Source organism: Gossypium raimondii, chromosome 13 (genome assembly GCF_025698545.1).
Source record: "Gossypium raimondii isolate GPD5lz chromosome 13, ASM2569854v1, whole genome shotgun sequence".
NCBI lineage: Eukaryota > Viridiplantae > Streptophyta > Magnoliopsida > Malvales > Malvaceae > Gossypium > Gossypium raimondii.
In genome coordinates, this window is record NC_068577.1 from 8976507 (window position 1) to 8995226 (window position 18720).

General features: G+C 36.1%; 1 protein-coding gene and 1 pseudogene across 1 annotated transcript; one reads left to right on the forward strand and one right to left on the reverse strand.

Moving 5' to 3' along the window:
- Positions 1 to 6676: 6676 nt before the first annotated feature.
- Positions 6677 to 12851, forward strand: LOC105781364 (uncharacterized; annotated as a pseudogene).
- Positions 12852 to 13174: 323 nt separating this feature from the next.
- LOC105783694 (lanC-like protein GCL2) lies at positions 13175 to 16050 on the reverse strand. The gene is made up of 6 exons (XM_012609285.2): positions 15671 to 16050; positions 15395 to 15573; positions 15144 to 15255; positions 14941 to 15057; positions 14542 to 14862; positions 13175 to 13770 (listed from the first exon to the last, which is right to left on the reverse strand). Exons 1-6 carry the CDS (start codon positions 15830 to 15832, stop codon positions 13432 to 13434), a joined length of 1230 nt encoding a protein of 409 aa, XP_012464739.1. The 5' UTR covers positions 15833 to 16050; the 3' UTR covers positions 13175 to 13431.
- Positions 16051 to 18720: the final 2670 nt, after the last annotated feature.

The following is an 18720-nucleotide window of genomic DNA, read 5'->3' on the forward strand; positions in this document are numbered from 1 at the left end:
GGGCACCAATTTGTATAGCGGAAGCGATTGTGCCAAAAGAAGCCACAGGAGAACAACAGAAAGCTAAAGAAAGAAAGCACAAAAAGTGTTTGAGTAAATGCTCAAGAATTCTATTACTCTTAAGAATTCAAGTTACAATGGATGATTTACAAATGAAGGGGAGGCTCTCTATTTATAGTTGAGCTCCCCCAAAATCGACGGTTAAGATACATGTACATCGACGGACGAGATTCACTATATCCCTTGATTTTAGGGATTTACAAGATTTGCCATATCAAATCAAATCTAATCTTACAAGATATGATTCTATTCTAGCTTCTAAGATTAGTTACCAAAATTGCCTAAGTTGCCATGTCTTCAACATTGGGTCAACCAAGCTTCAATCTGATAGGCTTCTTTAGTAGCTTTCTGAATCGGGCCAGTTTTTGTGGGCTAAATGTCCCCCATCTAATCGATAGACCTCCATGGGGCGCATCTTGTGCCATGGTCACGGGCTTTGCACTTTGGCCCGTGACACTAGCATATAGATAAAAACAAAATGTTTGATGAAGTAATATTCGCCTAAAAGCCCTATTGGCGTACAGAACGAACGAACTAGATGTAAACCAGATTAGTTATAAAGAAAAAGAAAACACTCAATTAAGTTTCTCGGGAGTTGAAGACCTTAATAAGATAATTCAGCAAAATGGTGACATTTGTTAGGTTTCAATAAGGTTGTAGGTAATATAAAAAAGATATGCTAGACAGGATGAGGAAAGCCTTTCTTCACTCTTCTAACATTACTGTTTGGAGGGGCAGGAAGGGGGATTTCTTTATGTTAGGACTGAGATCCTGGACGTCACCAATGATTTCTCCATGACAAGGTAAGGTTTATAAACCTCCCTGTTAAGAAAACATAGATCTGTAAAAGTACTTGGCGGAGATAAGAGCCATACGGGTTTATAAGTTGCATAAAGGTTAGGGTTTAACAGATGATTCTTAATGACATTCTTCCGTTCCATTAAATGGTGGTTGGTGTGGTACCAAGTCGATTGATTTGAACTAGAGTTTAAGCTGCTACTCGTAACCACCAGGTGAGTCTCTAGACTGAATCTTACATGTATGTTTGTATTCTAGATACTTCTGTGTCATGTGACCAGACAGTGAAACTTAAACTAATAAAACATGATACTATGCATCTGATAAAAAAAGAAGTATATGCATGTATAATATGTTTGAAAGCATGATTGAGTCTGTCATGACCAAGTCACTGCATGAAAGGTCTATGCATGAAGTTTAAGGGGTTGTGTTACATGTTTGGAAGCATGAATGCATCTGTCATGAAGAAGTCTGAAAGGAATAAGTCCGTTAAGTATGAGTTTGCATGATGAGCATGTGTCTATCTTATGAGTCGTCTAAAGGAGTCTGTCGGGACTGAAAACACAAAACTTAGGCCAAAGGGGTCCATTGATACTAAAAACATGAATATTTGATAAAGACAAGTCCATGACCTTGGCACACTAAAGATTATATAGTGCAAGACCATGGTTGGGCTAGGATACCATATGGAATATGTAAAGGACAGTTGGGTGAGTACCAGCGATGAGGGGCAAACCTCATAATGGTGAGTACAGGTGAATCCTTATCATTAAAAACACCAATTTCCATAAAAGTGAGCCTTTGTGACTATCTATGTTAAAACGAATGCCTTTGTGGCAATATTTTGAAGGGAAAGCCTTTATGGTGAGTACTAAATGTTAAAGGAATGTCTTTGTGGCAATTTCTGTAAATGGATGCCTTTATGGCTATCTCTGTTAAAAGGACACCTTTATGACTCTCTTAGTTAAAGAAATACTTTTATGGGTATCTCTGTTTAATATAAGCCTTTGTGGAAATCTCTGTCAAAGGACGCCTTTGTGGCAAGACTTTGAAAGGGAAGGAATGCCTTTGTGGCATAATCTGAAGAACGGTTCTCGTGATGACCATTTGAAGATAACAACTATGAGCGAACTTAAATGAATGGAAAACACGGTTTTCAGAGAATTGGCGAGTGCAAATTAGCTGTGAAAGTAATGCCAATATGGAAGGTTATTGCGAAGTATATACAATCGATGGGGTCAAAGTTATAAATGAGAAACAAATGATGAAATCCTTGAATAAGGGCTTAGGTAAAAGAAGGTTTCCTTACTAAGTTTTATCGAACTTACCCCTCTGTGTTTTATGTCTTAGGTAAATGAGGCGCTAGGAGGGACGACGCCAGGGCTACACCAAAGGAGTAGCAAAATGGGCACTTATGCATACAGAGTGAAGGTTACATGGGTGTGTTCACGTATGATAGAAACGTTGTGAAAAAGTCTAGAAAAAATTATTTGTAGGCCATAGAGATCATGTAGGTCAATAAGTGAAGTCAGCAATATTATTATTTAGAGGTTGAATAAGAGGGACAATATAAGCCAATGTGATGTGTAATTATATTTGTAATTTCTATACACATTGTACGCCCAAATGAAACTTTGACAGGTAGCTTTACTAAATAAGATGTATTTCTTTGAAAATTTGTATTTCTTAAGCTTTTATAAGTCACTAATAGTAGGGTAACACCCAATATCTGGATCCGATAAATCGGGTCAGGTTTAGGGTGTTACATAAAAAGAATAACTTTCAGACTTGGAAGTTGGGACCAACAAAGAAAAAGAATCGTAAAAAGAATAAATTAAGAAAGGAGGGCTGCTATCTATTTAGCCAAGCTAAGGGATATTTGAAGCTTTTTAAAAGCTTTATTTTTAAAATATAAAATACAAGGACCCCATTAATAATGTTGAGGAGAATAGAGGATATTTTTTTTCCATTAGCACATGGTAGCAAGTGGTGGACAATACTCCCAACATTATTGGAAAAATTTTAATGTTAAGTCCTATAATTGAAATTGGGTTCAGAGTCTTTAACAGATAAATTTAACTTTACAATCTAGTCATCTTGAAACGAAAGCAAGACTAGACAATTAGAATTAGAAATGTAAAATTTATTATTTTTGTATACGTTGAAACTATTATTATTTGGATGTAGAGAAAATGCAAGAATAAAACCACTTTAAATCATTAGAATAAAAACACCATATTATCACTGACCTATGGATTGATAGTCTAATAAAAAAAATCTGCAAGTTGAACAGTTGAAAACACCGTCTTAAACAAAGCCATAAAAAATTATTGATGGTGGTTGTGGGACCAAACAAGAAGCCAAAGAGAAAGTGAGGGGTGTGGGGGAAGGAATCAAAGTTAAAATCAAAGCTTTTAGGTTAATTTTGAGTAAAGGAAAAATGGAAAGTTGGGGGGATTCAGGAAGGAAAGGAAGTGTGCAGGCACAGTAAGGTCGATGGGTTAATGGTTGACTTTTAACTTTAGAAAAGATAAACATGTATCAAAACGATGTGGTTTTGTATTTTCTTATTCGGATTTTTGGATACTCAAATTGTATAATTCATATTCGAGTTAAACAAAAAAATGATTTTTTATTTGATTGGGTCCGAATAACTCGATTAGCTCGAATAACTCAAACTATTTAATTCAAAATTTAATTTTCTTATCGATTTTTTAGTATCAAATCAGATTTTGCTTACCCCTAACTCTAATTTTTCCAGTTTAATCTTTGCCTATAAAAAAGGGGCCTTGGTAACCCTAGAATAGATATCTTCATAACATCAAGATTAAGAGAGAAAAGTAAGAGAAAACTTTGAGGGAATTTTGTGTTTTAACTAGAGAGCTTTGTATTTTTGGTTAGGGTTTGTTTTGATTATCTCCATCTTGTACTCTTTAATTATTTGCTCATTTAGTGAAGTCTCATTTTCCCGTGGTTTTTTATCATCTTTATTTGGAAGAGTTTTTTCACGTAAAATTTGTGTGTTTGATCTTCTCTACTTTTATTGTTCATCATTTATTTAGGTTTATCCCCAACAAAATGATATCAGAGCTTGGTTAGGGTTTCGCAATCAACCTATTCAAATATGGCCACAATGAGATTCGATATCGAGAATTTCGATGGGATCAAAAATTTCATTTTATGGCAAGTTTGAATAATTGCAATGCTGGTTTAGAATGGCTTGAAGAAGGTCGTTACAGGGTAAAAGCTTGCGATTCGGATCAGTCGAAATGTGATGAGCTTGATGTGAAGGCTCTGTCTGTAATTCAGTTGTGCCTCACGAACAATGTTTTGCAAGAGGTTCTTATGTAGAAAACAACATCTGGATCATGGATAAAGTTAGAAATCCTTTACATGACAAAGTCTCTAGCTAATCGATTGGTGTTGAAACAACGTCTATGCACATTTTGTATGGCCAAAGGTGCGTACCTTAGGGCTCACATCAATGAATTAGTTACTCTCTTGAATGATCTAAAGAATGTCGAGGTTAATATAGATGATAAAGATCAGGCTATGATATTATTGTGCTCTTTGCCTTCTTCATATAAGTCTTTCAGGGAGACCTAGATTTATGGTAGACAATTTATCTCTACAATGAGTTAGGTTCAAATAGCAAGTCAGATAGGCAAACCACAGTTTTGATTGTGAGAAACAAGACTAGATCAAAGTCGAGGAATCGATTCAATACATGTGGCTACTGTAAGAAGTTAGGTCACATTAAGGCAAAGTGTTATAAGCTGCAAAATAAGAATAGGAGGGCTGTTGAGAGCAATGATAAAGGAAAACAAAAGGCTAAGATAGTCTATGCTACTGTGGTTGAGGACAAGGGTGATGATTGGTTGTCAGTGTCTATGACCAAAATGTCTAAGCTTACTTTTGAGTGGATCTTGGATTAAGGGTGTTCTTACCATGCGTCCTAACAAGGACTGGTTCTCCACATATAGTCCAGTTAAAGGTGGAGTTGTACAGATGAGGAATAATTCACCTTATAAGATAATCAGTATTGGTACCATTCAAATCAAGATGCATGATGAGATTATCAAGACACTGTCAGGTGTCAAACATGTGCCTGATTTATAAAAAAACCTCATCTCCCTAGGTATGTTAGACTCGAACGATTGTAGAATGGTCATCAAATCAAGCGGCATTAAGGCATCTCGTGAAACTCTCGTTTTGATGAAAGATCAAAAAACTGACAGTGTATACATTCTACAGGGTTCAACAGTGACTGGCACAATAGCAATTTCCTCGTTTACTATAGAATTGGAGTCAACTTGGTTATGGCATATGCTACTTGGTAATATGAGTGAGAAAGGTATAACCATTTTGAATAAGATTCGTACAGTTTCTAATTTTAAGCACCGCTTGGATTTGTAGTATCTTGCAAAAATCAAATTAGGCCTATGATGGGGCTCTACAAAGAAGGCATATCAAAATACGAGTTAAGATAGAGATTTGTGGAGTGTGTGTCACATTTTTTTTTCAAACCAGAGTTAAAAGAAGGGGCGATGTCACGATGAGAAATCTTGTGATGTCACAACGATGTGACAACGTTTGAAATAAAGCAAAACAAAGGCGATGTCATGACGAATTCTATCTCAAAGAAAATGCGTAATTAGACTTTCAACAGGGTTACTTTTCCCAGGTAACTCTGATTATTCCAGAGATATTACAATCAAATTAGAACTCTAATCTTATCTTATAAAAAGGACCTTAGTAATCCTAGAATAAATATATTCATAACATCAAGATTAAGAGAGAGCTTTGAGGGGATTTTGTGTTTTAGCCAGAGAGTTTTCTATTTTGGGTTAGTGTTTTTTTATTATATTCATCTTGTACTCTTCGATTATTTTCTCATTTAGTGAATTCTCATTTGCCTACCATTTTTTATCCTCTTTATTTGGAGGATTTTTTCCATGTAAATATTTGGTTGTTTGATATTCTCTACTTTTCTTACTCGTCGTTTATTCAGGTTTATCCCTAACACTATACTATATAATGACAAGTCGTAACCAAATATAAGCTCTCTTAATGACAGTAGTGTTGTCAAAATTTTCAAGTTTGTGATCCAACAAAATTTTAATTATTATTTTAATTAGACTTTAAACATATAATTTTATAAAAAATTAACCATTCATTTATTCTCTTCTTTTACTTCTTGAATTTGTATTGTTTATCTAATCACTTTAAAATGAATGAAAAAGTTAATGTTTGTTAACTTTGTTGACTTGACATCCACTTATGTGGTAGTCCACATATATCGTCCATTAGAATTAATTATTTTTAAAATTTTAAAAAATTAAAAAGTATTTTATAATTTTTAAAATTTTAAAACTAATTAATTAATGACATTACTACAATCATGTGTATGCCATGCCAGCAAAGTTAACTTTTCTATTCATTTGAGATGATTTGACAAATAAGATTAAAGGCTAAAAGAGACAAAGATTAAATGGAAGGTTAAAATATTTTTATAAAGTTAAAGGGCTACAGAAGTAATTATACCTTTTAATTATAATTGGACATCATCCACGTTACCAATTCTCCACGACGGAGTGAAATGATAAAAAAAACTTCCATAAACAATACACGATCTAAATTGATTTAACATTACAGTACCATTATTAAAGAAACACAGTACTCATATAGAATCATCATCACCTGCCATTTCACACATTATTAATAAGGATTATAATATAGACATATCATACTGCGCTTTAAATAGCTTTGATTCAGCGCCCTTGATCTCTCACTCAGCTTCATCCACCTCTAAAAAACAATGAAAAAGATTCAACACAACCACGTCCAAGCTAAAGAACTGAAGCTTCATGTGGCCCAGATTGGAACTAGTTAGAAATTTTTCTACGTAATTTGACTAACTAATAATACTAGTGGCAAGATAGTTTTAACAATGATGGGAGGTGTGGGCGTGCAGGTTCTAAGGTGGTGGTATTCTTGCATGGATTCCCGAAAATTTGGTATTCTTGGAGACACCAGACAATTGTTGTGGCTAATGCTGGCTACAGAGCTATTTCCATTGATTTTAGGGGCTATCGACTCTCATAGCATCCATCAGAACCAGAGAAGGCAACCTTTAATGACTTTGTTAATGATGTCGTTGCCTTTCTCGACTCTTGGGTATCAATAAGGTACCATTAGTGACTTTGATATGTTTACGAGCTAAGATCAACACATACGTTTAATATTTTTATACTGCTGAAACCAAGCACATCTTGTTGCCAAGGATTTCGGGGCCTTCGTAGCAGCTATGTTAATGAATGAAAAAGTGTTATGACAGTTATTAGTTAGAGCTTGGTAGTTAAGGTGGTTATGGTTTCTGTTGATAGGTTGTGTTATAAATACTATGTTTTGGTACTTTGTTTAATATAATAAAATTCAATCTTTCCTATCCACTCAAATCCGTTATATGTTTCTCAATATGGTATCTAAGCCTTAGTTTTTTTTAAGAGTCTTTTTTGTGTTTCTTCCATGGTGACAGAAGTTGTTTCTGGCAATGATGACGAGAATCATCAGTCAATCAACACAGCTACACCTGTAGCTGGTTCTTCTCCCGATCCTAGTTGTGATTCTTTGAGAAAGATTCAATAATTTCCTACGCATGATACTGTGAAACTAGGTGAGCATAACGTTCTTTTATGGAAACAACAGGTTATGTTAATTCTTGAGGGGTATGGGTTGCATGAATTTGTTCTTGGAACTGTTAGTGTTCCTTTACAGTCTGTTGTTAACAGAGATGGTAAACTTGTTGCTAACCCCTATTTCTTGTTTCATAAGCAACAAGATAAGTTGTTAGCTTCTTGGTTATTATCCACCATTTTTGATGATATCTTGGTGCATCTCACTGGTGCTCGATCAAGTTTTGATGTGTGGAATATTGTTGTCCTGCAGTTTGCTACTAAATCTACTATGACAGTTTCTACTCTGACGCATTCTTTGTATTCTTAAAAAAAGGGGCAGTCAACCATTAAAGAATACTTGGCCAAAATTAAAGGTTTGTATGATACCTTAATGGCTGCAGGCAATGCTATTTTTGAGGAGGAACAAATTAGTATCATTCTTGCTGGTCTGTTAGCGGAGTATGAGTCAATTCGAGTTGTGGTTTCAGCAATGTGTGTTCCACTTGATCTTCTTGCTGAGATGCTTACTGATTGTGAAGCTCGACAACAAGATTTTGTTTCTAGTATGCCTTTACTAGCTAATATTGATCAGCAAAGTGGTATTGATTTACAGGCTAATATTGATCAGCAAAGTGGTATTGATGATAGAAGCACTGGGCAGTTCGACAGAGGTTCTAAACCACCCTACAGGGGTGGTGGTTCTAGGACATTTCGAGGCAGAGGCCGAGGTAAAAGGTTTGTCCATAACAAACTTCAATTCCAGCTGTGTGGTAGGATTGGTCACACTGTATAGAAGTGTTACTATCGATTTGATGAGTCCTTTGAAAGGGTTTCTAATCAGATAATGCATGTGAATTGTCATCAGTTTCAAGATTCTTCCAATTCATTGTGTGGAGGTTCTCATTTTTGTTCCCAAAAAAATACTGTACAAAGTTCTGGTTTTCAAACTAATGTTGTCTCCACAAAAGGGCAGTTTCCCACAAGCTCCTTGAACACAAAAGTATGGTATCCGGACTCGAAAGCATCCAACCATGTTACAATGACTTGGATAATTTGCAGAAGGCAGCACAATATACAGGTAACAACAAGCTTTTCATGGGAAATGGTGTGTCTGTACCAGTGGCTCATGTTGGCTCCTCATTTTTTACAAGTACAAGTAGAGTTTTTCATTTGAAAAATGTGTTGCATGTTCCACGAATCTGCAAAAACTTAATATCTGTTGTACAATTTGCTAAAGGTAATCAAGTTTATTTTGAATTTAATCATTTTAATTGCTTTGTGAAGGATATCAAGACAGGGAACATCTTGTTGGTGAGTCGCATTCATGACGGTTTGTACCAGTTTGATCTATCAGGCACTCAAAGTTTCACAACTTTTTCTTCTCCAGCCACTGCTCACATTACTCATCTAGGGTCTCTTATTTTTAGTGGTTCAGTTTTTGATTTGTGGCACAAACGTCTTGGTCACCCTTGTAATAAAACTGTCACTATAGTTCTTCAAAAGTGTAATATTGTTTCAAAGAGTTGTAAGTTGAATTCAGTTTGTTCAGCATGTCAACTTGGAAAGTTTCATAAGCTTCCATTTTCTACCTCTACTACTGTTTGTTCAGCTCTTTTTGACATAATTGTTTATGATCTGTGGGAACCTGCTTCTGTGGTATCTGAAGGCAATTTTTATTATGTCTCCTTTGTTGAGGCATATTCTAGGTATTCTTGGATGTATCTTATAAAGCGCAAGTCTGAGGCCTTAGACAAATTTCTTCATCTACAGAAACTTATTGAAGTTTCGTTTGGATGTCAAATAAAGGTTCTTCAAATTGATTGAGGTGGAGAATTTTGTTCTTTTCCAAAGGTACTCTCTCAGCTGGGGATTCATCATCGACTTTCTTATCCTTATACCTCTAAAAAAATGGCTTGGTGGAGAGGAAACACAGGCATATAGTTGATACTTGTCTGACATTGTTGGCTCAGGCTAGTGTGCCTATGCATCTTTAGGCTTATGCTTTTCTCAGTGTTGTTTATCTCATCAATAGACTTCCCACACCTGTTCTCAATGGCAAGTCACCCTATAAGGTGTTACATAAAACAGTACCTAACTATATGCATTTAAAGGTGTTTGGCTGTAGGTGTTATCCATATCTCAGACCCTTTAATACTTATAAGTTACAATATCATCTCAGGTCTTGTATGTTCCTTGGCTATAGTCCTGTTCACAAAGGATACAAATGTCTTGATGATACTAGTAAGATCTTTGTCTCTAGGCATTTGGTGTTTGATGAAGAATGTTTTCCTTTTACTAGCTCTACTGGCTCAAGCGGTGGTTCTGCCACTTCTTGGACTGAGCCAAAGTTTCAATATCAGTAGTCTCAGGTTCCAGTTGTGGTATTTTCTTTGGACCAATCTGGATTTGGTGCTCCAAATGTGCCTGTTACTTCAGCTCAGTTGAATTTAGGAGCTATGTCAGAGTCTGCTACTCCACCTTCTAGTCATTTTCTTTTGGAGTCCACTGATTTAAGATTGAGGCAAGACGATAGCATCTCGCCAGGAAATGAAGCTAGCAATAGTAGTTCTACTCATACTCCAATCCCATCTCATTATGATGTAAATCCTCTAATGAATTCAAGTTTGGATTCTGGTGGTAGTCTAGTTGTTGGGGAACTTCAAGATCCTTTATCAGTTTTACCTATCAACTCTCATCCTATGCAAACCAGGTCCAAAAATAACATCTTTAAGCCCAAGGTGTTCTCAGCTGAGTTGAGTGAGACTGAGCCTGTCATAATTGAGGAAGCATTTGCTAGTAAAGAGTGGACACTAATAGCTCAACAAAAGTATGGTGCTCGGTTGAAAAATAAGACATGGGACTTAGTTCCTTTACCTGCAAACAGAAGAGCTATAGGCTGCAAGTGGATGTTCAAACTCAAACCCTACTCAGATGGCACTATTGCTCGTTACAAGGGTCGCTTGGTAGTTAAGGGATATCTTCAAGAATAAGGTATTGATTTTCAAGAAACTTTTAGCCCAGTTATGAAACCAACAACAATTCGAGTTGTTTTGACGTTGGCTGTAAAGTTTGGATGGTAGCTAAGGCAAGTGGATATCAACAATGTGTTTTTCAATGGTGACTTGTCAGAAGAAATTTATATGGTTCAACCTCCTAGTTTTGTGCAGAAGCATGGTGAATGACCGTTGGTGTGTAGAATGAAGAAAGCACTGTATGGTCTTAAATAGGCTCCCAAAGCTTGGTTCTCCAAGCTACAAGATTTCTTGCTCACTTCACAGTTTGTTTTGGCTAAGTCAGATGGTTCTCTCTTTGTAAGAAATGCTGAGGGGGTGATTTTGTATGTACTAGTGTATGTGGATGACATGATTGTCTCTGGAAATCATCAAGGTAGCATAAATAGCTTTGTTTCAACCTCGAATACCTAGTTTTCCTTAAAAGATTTGGGGCCTCTAAGTTACTTCCTTGGTATTGAAGTAACTCCCACCACTGATTGGTTGTTTTTAAGTCAGCACAAATATGTTCTTGATCTTCTAAAAAAAAGCTTGAATGGATCAGGCAAATGGATCTCCTACACCCATGGTCACTTCACCAAACTTATCTCAGCATGTTGGCAGTGCAATTGAGAATGAATCCAAGTATAGAAGCATTGTAGGTGCTCTGCAGTATGTGGTCATCACCAGACCTAACATTACTTTTGCTGTCAATAAAGGTTGTCAATTTATGCATTGGCCTCTTGACCAGCACTTCAAGGCTGTAAAACGCATTCTCAGGTATCTTCAAAGCACTGTGGACTATGGTCTTCATTTTACTGCAACTGTCAACTTGGATTTGGTTGGTTATTCAGATGTAAATTGGGGGACTGATGTGGATGATAAGAGGTCCACTACAGGGTTTTGTGTGTTCCTTGGGGGTAATCCTGTAGCCTGGGGATCGAAGAAGCAACAGACTGTCTCCAAGTCAACAGTAGAAGCTGAGTATAGAGGGCTAGCTCACACTGTTACAGAAGTGGTTTGGCTTAAGTCTCTCTTGTCTGAATTGCATGTTTCTACCTCAAGAAAGGTCGTAGTGTAGTGTGATAACTCAAGAGTTGTTGTTGTATCTGCAAATCCAGCATTGCACTCAAAGTTTAAACATGTTGAGTTAGATCTGTTCTTTGTTAGAGAGAAGATTGCTACTGGAAAACTAAGTGTGGGTCATATTCCAACACAGGAACAAGTAGCAAATGTCTTTACCAAACCTTTGTCAGCTCCTTTATTTGCAAAATTTAAATCATATCTTAAATTGGTTGCAAAGTTTGAACAAATGGTAGATATTAGGAAGATGGAGGCATGTTAAGGAATGAAAAACTGTTATGGCAGTTAGTAGTTAGAGCTTGGTAGTTAAGGTGGTTATGGTTTCTGTTGATAGATTGTGTTATAGATACTATGTTTTGGGACTCTATTTCATATAATAAAATTCAATCTTTCCTATCCAATCAAATCCCTTATATGTTTCTCAATAAGCCATGGTGGGCAAACTTCACCCTCACAGAGTGTTCACCATCATTTTACTAGGCGTTCCTTTCCTACTACCAGGTCTCTCTCCACTCCAGGCTCAACTTCCTCTCATTCCACCTGGCTTTTATATGCTAAGATGGATGGTAAGTAATTTCATTTCATCTACTATTATCTTTTTCCATGCCATCTCTCATTTCCATCATGTTGCATTGTAAATTCCCTACAGGTGCCAGGAAGAGCTGAAGCAGATTTTGGCCGCTTCGACACAAAGATTGTCATACGCAAGGTTTATACTATGTTCTCTAGAAGTTTACCCTAGGTTGCTGTTGATGACCAAGAGATCTTGGATTTGGTTGACTCATCTGCACCTCTCCCACCATGGTTGAGTGAGGAGGATCTTGCAGTGTATGGTTCTTTATACGAGAAAAGCGGATTTCGTACTGCACTGCAAGTTCCATACTGGTGAAGCATGATTGATTATATTCTAATAAGTCAAACTAATTCTATGCTATAGCTAGTTTATTTTGTTCAAATATGTATTTTATACGTATATATATCTCTTACGTGCAGGACTATGATGCAGTCCTGTAGGCTGGACGATGGGAAAACCAGAGCTCTAGGACTTCTGATCATGGGAGAGCAGGACTATATTATGAAATTCCCAGAGCTGGAAGACTATATCAGGACTGGCAAAGTAAAGGAGTTTGTGCCCAATTTGGATGTCACATTTTTGGCACAAGGTAACCATTTCGTCCAAGAACAACTTCCTGGGGAGGTGAATCATTTCATTATCTCATTCCTTAACAAACATCGCAAATAGAGCGAATCCATGGCTTAGCTTCTGCTTCGTCTCCTTCCGCTGAATAAAAGGACCTTGTGCCATTTAAATAAGAATAATATTACCTCAAAATGGTCAAATTCGAATGCATTGGAAGTTGGAGAGTCTCTTGATTTCAGTTCATCAAATGTACTAACATTCACTCTCTTACACCAAGATTAGCATTATCATTTAACAACCAAATCAAAAAGGCTTGAGTGGCAAATTGGAAGCTTACAATTATGCTGCCAGCTTCATTAATTAAACAAAACTAGAGAAAATACACTCGTAAAAAAAAAGCTTTAAAGAAAAAAAAAGGCACCAACTTTGGGAGGAAGATAAGAACTGCCACATATTCTTATTTTGAGTTAACCAAAGTATTGGGGTGGAGAAATAGTACATTAGTATCAGGTTCATATCATTGACTACAAATTGGTGCACATATAAAGAGAGCAAATAATCCGAAACTTATAGATCCATGCTTCAACCATTTCAGAATTGCAAACAATTCATTACAAGTGTTATCCAAAGGCATGTCTTCCAGGAAAGCAGACAGGCAATACCTATTGCATTAGCCTAGAAATTAGAGCTCATATGCAGGGAATCTGGAACCCAAGGGCTCAATCATGTCTAGGAAAAGATATGCCATACCCCCAATCCCTTCAAACAAGGAATAGGGCCTATCACCCCCATGCATCTCTCCCTTGGATATAAGCTTGTGAGCCTGATCAAGCAAAAAGCAAGCAAATGCTTTTGCCCTATACAAGAACTTTACGTTGCCTGTTTTTCCGTAAAGTGAAAGGAAAACATAAGCATTCCCACTAATGCCATGGCAAATTCCTACCCGCTTCAGCAACCCACGGTTCCACACCACCTCTGCTGCATCCACAGCTGCTTCCAGAAATTCATCATCTCCAAAGACCTAAAGAACACAGAGATTCTAATGAATTCTAATTCTGACAGTACACAAATTGTTGCTGGTTGCTAATTTTATTTCTTTTAGTAGCAAAACCTTCAAGAAAGAATTACTTTGTATTGAACTTATGCTACTTTTGGTTGGAGTATTATTTTATTCCACATGTTATTGATTAGCTATAAACTAATTACAATTGGTAGCCACTCGCATGACTTGTTTGTGGCAAAAAGAAGGAAAACTTTTGCTTATTTTGAAGAGGTCTTATCTTTTACAAGAGTTTTTACTCATCTTTCTAATTATATGTTCAAATTTATATAACTATTCTTTATTTTATGTCTAACTATTTTAAAACCTGTGTTAAATAATTTTTTTCTTATGTTATTACACTAATTATCAATTGTAGCATTAATGAATTCCATTCAAGCAAACACCAAGTCAGAGTGAATCCATTAATGCTTAATATTTAATGATGGAAGTTATTCAAACAATACTAGCAATTCAAGGGGTATGCCTTAGTTCTTTCTCTAGCGGCTACAATATAAATAAAAAATCTAATTTACTACATGCTTTTGCAAATACATAAACCTCACTGCAGGAATAATCTCACCATCAAACACACGAATAATTGATAAACAAGTGTCCAATCAATGCCATTACCCAATAAACTAGGAGAACCTAGTGATTTTAATAAAATGTCCCTCGGAGGACAAAAGAAATGTAAATTCTTTTAAATATAGTTTACACAAGAACTTAGAACTTGATTAATTTTAATCTTACCTCAGCAGCCTTGACAAGAGTGAGGGCGATCCCAGGGGCTCCATGGCACCAATGGACAAGAACATCCGACTTCCTATCTTGTTCACTTGCAGGGTAGTTCCCACCCGGAAATCGATTCCTAATCATGTATCTAAGAGTGCTTTTTACATCCTCAGCCTCATCCGGTTTCAACTCCGTGTCCATTAACACATAGATAATACCTGCCAATCCATGCGCAGCACCCCAATACTTTTCTCCATACCATTCAAACATCAAAGGACTTCCTCCTCCTTTCTTCCCTAACGCCCTGCCATTCTTGATAATTTCATCAACCACTGCACGCTGCACAATAAAACACCCAAAAATTTTACGTTTAATCCAACCTCATTTAGAGATGATATATCACGAACATATACTTACTGTAGTTGTAGAAGGGATAGTCCCTTCACCAAGATGCTTGTTCAAGAAAAAACAAGCCCATAGAAACCCAGCTCTTCCATACAATAATTCATCAGGGAGATCCCTTGAGAGCTTAATCTGATTCATTTAATCATAGAAATTACAGTCTATTTTTTTTAGGAAAAAAAAGCGGCCATAAAGTTGGAAAACCATCAGCAGAGTACCTCTCTAAACGGGGTTAAGTAGTGATTAAGCGACTCTTGATTTCCAGAATACTTTGCGGCCACAGCACCAAGAGCACAAACACCCGCTCGACCACATAAAAAGGTTGCATCCCTATTTTTACATTATATATATATATAAACTGGATATGGCCCAATTTAAGTACTGAAGCAAATAACGAAATCGATTGTATGGGTAAACTGGATATGATCCAATTTAAGTAAAAAAGCGAAGGAAGAAGTGATAGATGTACCGAGAAGATAAGGAAGCGGAGTTGCAAGCATCAACAATGGCTAAGCAGAGGGAGAGGTCGTTGGTGTTGTTGGTAAGTTGATAGGATTTGAAGAGCAAGAAAGCAGTACCGAGACTGCCACAATAGAGAGTAAAGTCGGAGACTTTTTGCGAAGTTATCCCCCACGTTTCCAGCGTTACCTGGGTCAAAAACGCAAATATGTGGTGAGGTTGAAGCAAAAAAAAAAAAAAAGCAGCGAAAATTAGGAAGAAAGAGAGATAGAGAGGGAGAGGCAACGGTTTCTTTGAGGTCCAAAGCGGTGCGTTTGAAATGTTGAGATAGAGAAGAGTAAGGCATGGATAGAAGTTTGATCAGAGTATCTCCAATTTCTTGCTGTTCGTGTTGTGTTGTTTCGGGTACGAAGTCCGGCAATACGTTGGGAAAGAAACGATCCGCCATTATTTTTTCAGTCTTTTGGGTTTCTTTAAGAATCGCAAGGCTTTAGCCCTTTAGATGATCCTGAGAGTGTTTTAACTTTTTTAAGGGATTAAGCATTTTTACAACTGATCTGGAGCTGCCACAAGCTAACACCTGTCTCCACGCTGCTATGGTTTTTAGTGAAAGTGTCAGAAACATGCCATGAAGAGCAGGAAGGAATGCAGAAGTGGCAAGGAATAGGTTGCTTTGGCTCAAATTGAGTGTTTTTTTACTTAAATATATTAAAAAAATTAAATACTTAATTGGTTGTCAGCTAGATTAATTATCGAAATGGTACGTTTTCTTTAATCGCGTCTATCTGACAAGCGCGAATCAATTTTTTATATTAAAAAAATATTTTTTTGTTTAAATAAAATATTAATTTTTTATTTTTATTAAAAATATTTAAATATATATACAGGTAAAATACGGTCAACGAGTCAAAATACGGGTAAAAAACGGGTCGCGCCTATCCGATAGGCGCGACTAATTGAGCCTGATACGTAGGTGCGAATGGTCTGCCCACACAGTCCCCCCTCTTACAGCATTTACTGTTGCATGCCCCCTACCCCGCTGCCCCCTCTGCCCGCACAGTACCCCTCCTGCAGCATCTGTTGCTGCATGCATGCCCCGCTCCCTCGCTCCATCTGCTAGCAACTGTTGTTGCACCATGCTGCTGTTGTGTCTAATCCCTTCAATGGGAAAAAGTTGCAAATGGGGGACCTTATAAGCATGGTCCCCCAAACCCCATCCACGGGAAGAGAGAAAGAAAAGAGAGAAAGGAGAAAAAAAAAAAAAGAAGAAAGAAAAAAAAAGGTAATGTATTATTTTAGTAAATAATTTTGTTTATAATTTAAAGAGTTTAATTAAGATATTGTGATTTTTTTGTTATTAATAATTAATTATAAATTATTTATATTTAGTGTTTATAGTTTTGGATTAATATTTTGCATGAATGTAGTTTTTTTGCTTTTTATAATTATTTTAAAATTAATTTGTTAGTAATTTAGGATTATGTTATAAATTTTGTGTTTGTAATTATTTTAAAATTAATTTATTAGTAATTTAGGATTAAGTTATAAATTGTTGTGTTTAGTTTAGTATTTGGTGAGTTTAACATATAAGTTTATAAAAAATTAAAATCATTTCATTTTGAAAAGAATTTGGACAAATGAGGTTTAAGCTCATTTAATTTTTTAAGTTATTGTTAAGTATTGGTATGTTAATAGTTCTTTGTTAACTCATTTAATTTTTTTATATCAACTTGGATATCAATTTGTCCAAGTTTAATCATAACGGACTCTTTTCATAAATTTATATACTTTAAAATTATTTTTATAAAAATGATTGTAGAAATATTGAAGAATATAAATCAATTATTAATATACCAATACTTAATGACAACTTAAAAAATTTAAAAAATTGATAATAATACATTAATAGTATCAATTAAAAGTGTTTCCCAAAACTCATAATTAAGATTCTTATTTTGAGCAATGGGAGTAGAGTTTTGGTGTGTGAAAAATATGAGATAGGGATATATTTATCTACAATAACAAGTAGGATATGAATCTTGAATTCCATTTAATGCACTTTTAGGGAATTTTTTATTGTAGGTAAATTAGGGAATCTTCGAATTCCATTTAATGCACTTTTAGGTAGTTTTGGTCGTGTTTTGTTTCTGAAATTTGAAATAATTTATTGTATTTTTTGAAACAAATTAAATGAATTCATTTTTTTAATTGCAGATTTGCAGCAAATGGGTTCTTTGATTAATAATAATCACATATCAAGTACTATTAATGAGATGATAATAAAATTTTTATTTGATACTCATGTTATTTGCTAAATTAAATTATTTTGTATTAACTATTTTGCTAATTTAATAATGTCAGGGTCCATACCGCATATTGAGGGGCCGTGTTAATAGTGTAGGGTTTCTGCCAGATGAACGCCTAATACCAAACTTAGAGTTAGTTGGGTTCAGATCAGCGGCATTGATCCGGACTTTTGATCTACGATACGACTTGATTTCCGCTTTAGTCCAGCGATGGCATTCGAAGACCCACACATTTGATTTGCCGTGCAGGGAGTGTACCGTCACTCTAGAAGATGTTGCACTACAGCTCGGGCTTCCCATCGACGGGAATGATGTCACGGGCGTAAGTTTAATCTCTAGGCCGGCTACCCATTGTTATGAATTACTTGGACCCTCGCCAAGTGAGGGGAAATTTACCAGTTTGAGATTTTCATGGCTAAAGGCCAATTTTGAGTATTTTCCAAGTACTGCCAATGAACGGGAGGTGATGCAGGCCGTTCGAGCTTATATTATGCACCTTATAGGTGGTGTACTCATGCCAGATGCAAACGGTAGTACGGTCCACTTGATGTACTTACCCCTATTATCTAATTTGCATAACACCCGTTCATATAGTTGGGGGTCCGTAATTTTAGCCATGTTGTATCGAGAACTTTGTCGGATGGCAGATCCTTCTGCGATGGACTTAGGCGAATGCCTCATACTGCTGTAGTCGTGGGCGCTTTACTGGATGCCATTCTTGGCATCCATTAGTCATCAGTCATATATATTTCCACTCGTTAATAGGTGATGAATTTTTACTTGTTATAAGGATTAGTTAACTTTTTTTCAGATTATATTGTTCTAACAATTTGTTTTCGTTGATGGAGTACTAATTCGGGTATCGAGAGGTCATACACGATTTCGATATACCGTCTGATGATTGAGAATCATGCTAGAGAGGGGGTAACTTTTTCCAATATAAACTTAGTTTTATTATTTTATCTCACTTGACCCACGTTAATATAACAATGTTATTAACTGTGCAGTTCATTTAGATATTGTGTTCTGT

Excerpts from the sequence above, each read along its gene's own strand:
- LOC105783694 (XM_012609285.2), bottom strand. The coding sequence starts at position 15,832 with ATGGCGGATCGTTTCTTTCCCAACGTATTGCCGGACTTCGTACCCGAA. Across the intron at positions 15,574-15,670 it reads CTTTGGACCTCAAAGAAACC|GTAACGCTGGAAACGTGGGG; the intron begins GTTGCCTCTCCC and ends TTTTTGACCCAG. Across the intron at positions 15,058-15,143 it reads ACTTAACCCCGTTTAGAGAG|ATTAAGCTCTCAAGGGATCT; the intron begins GTACTCTGCTGA and ends TAAATGAATCAG.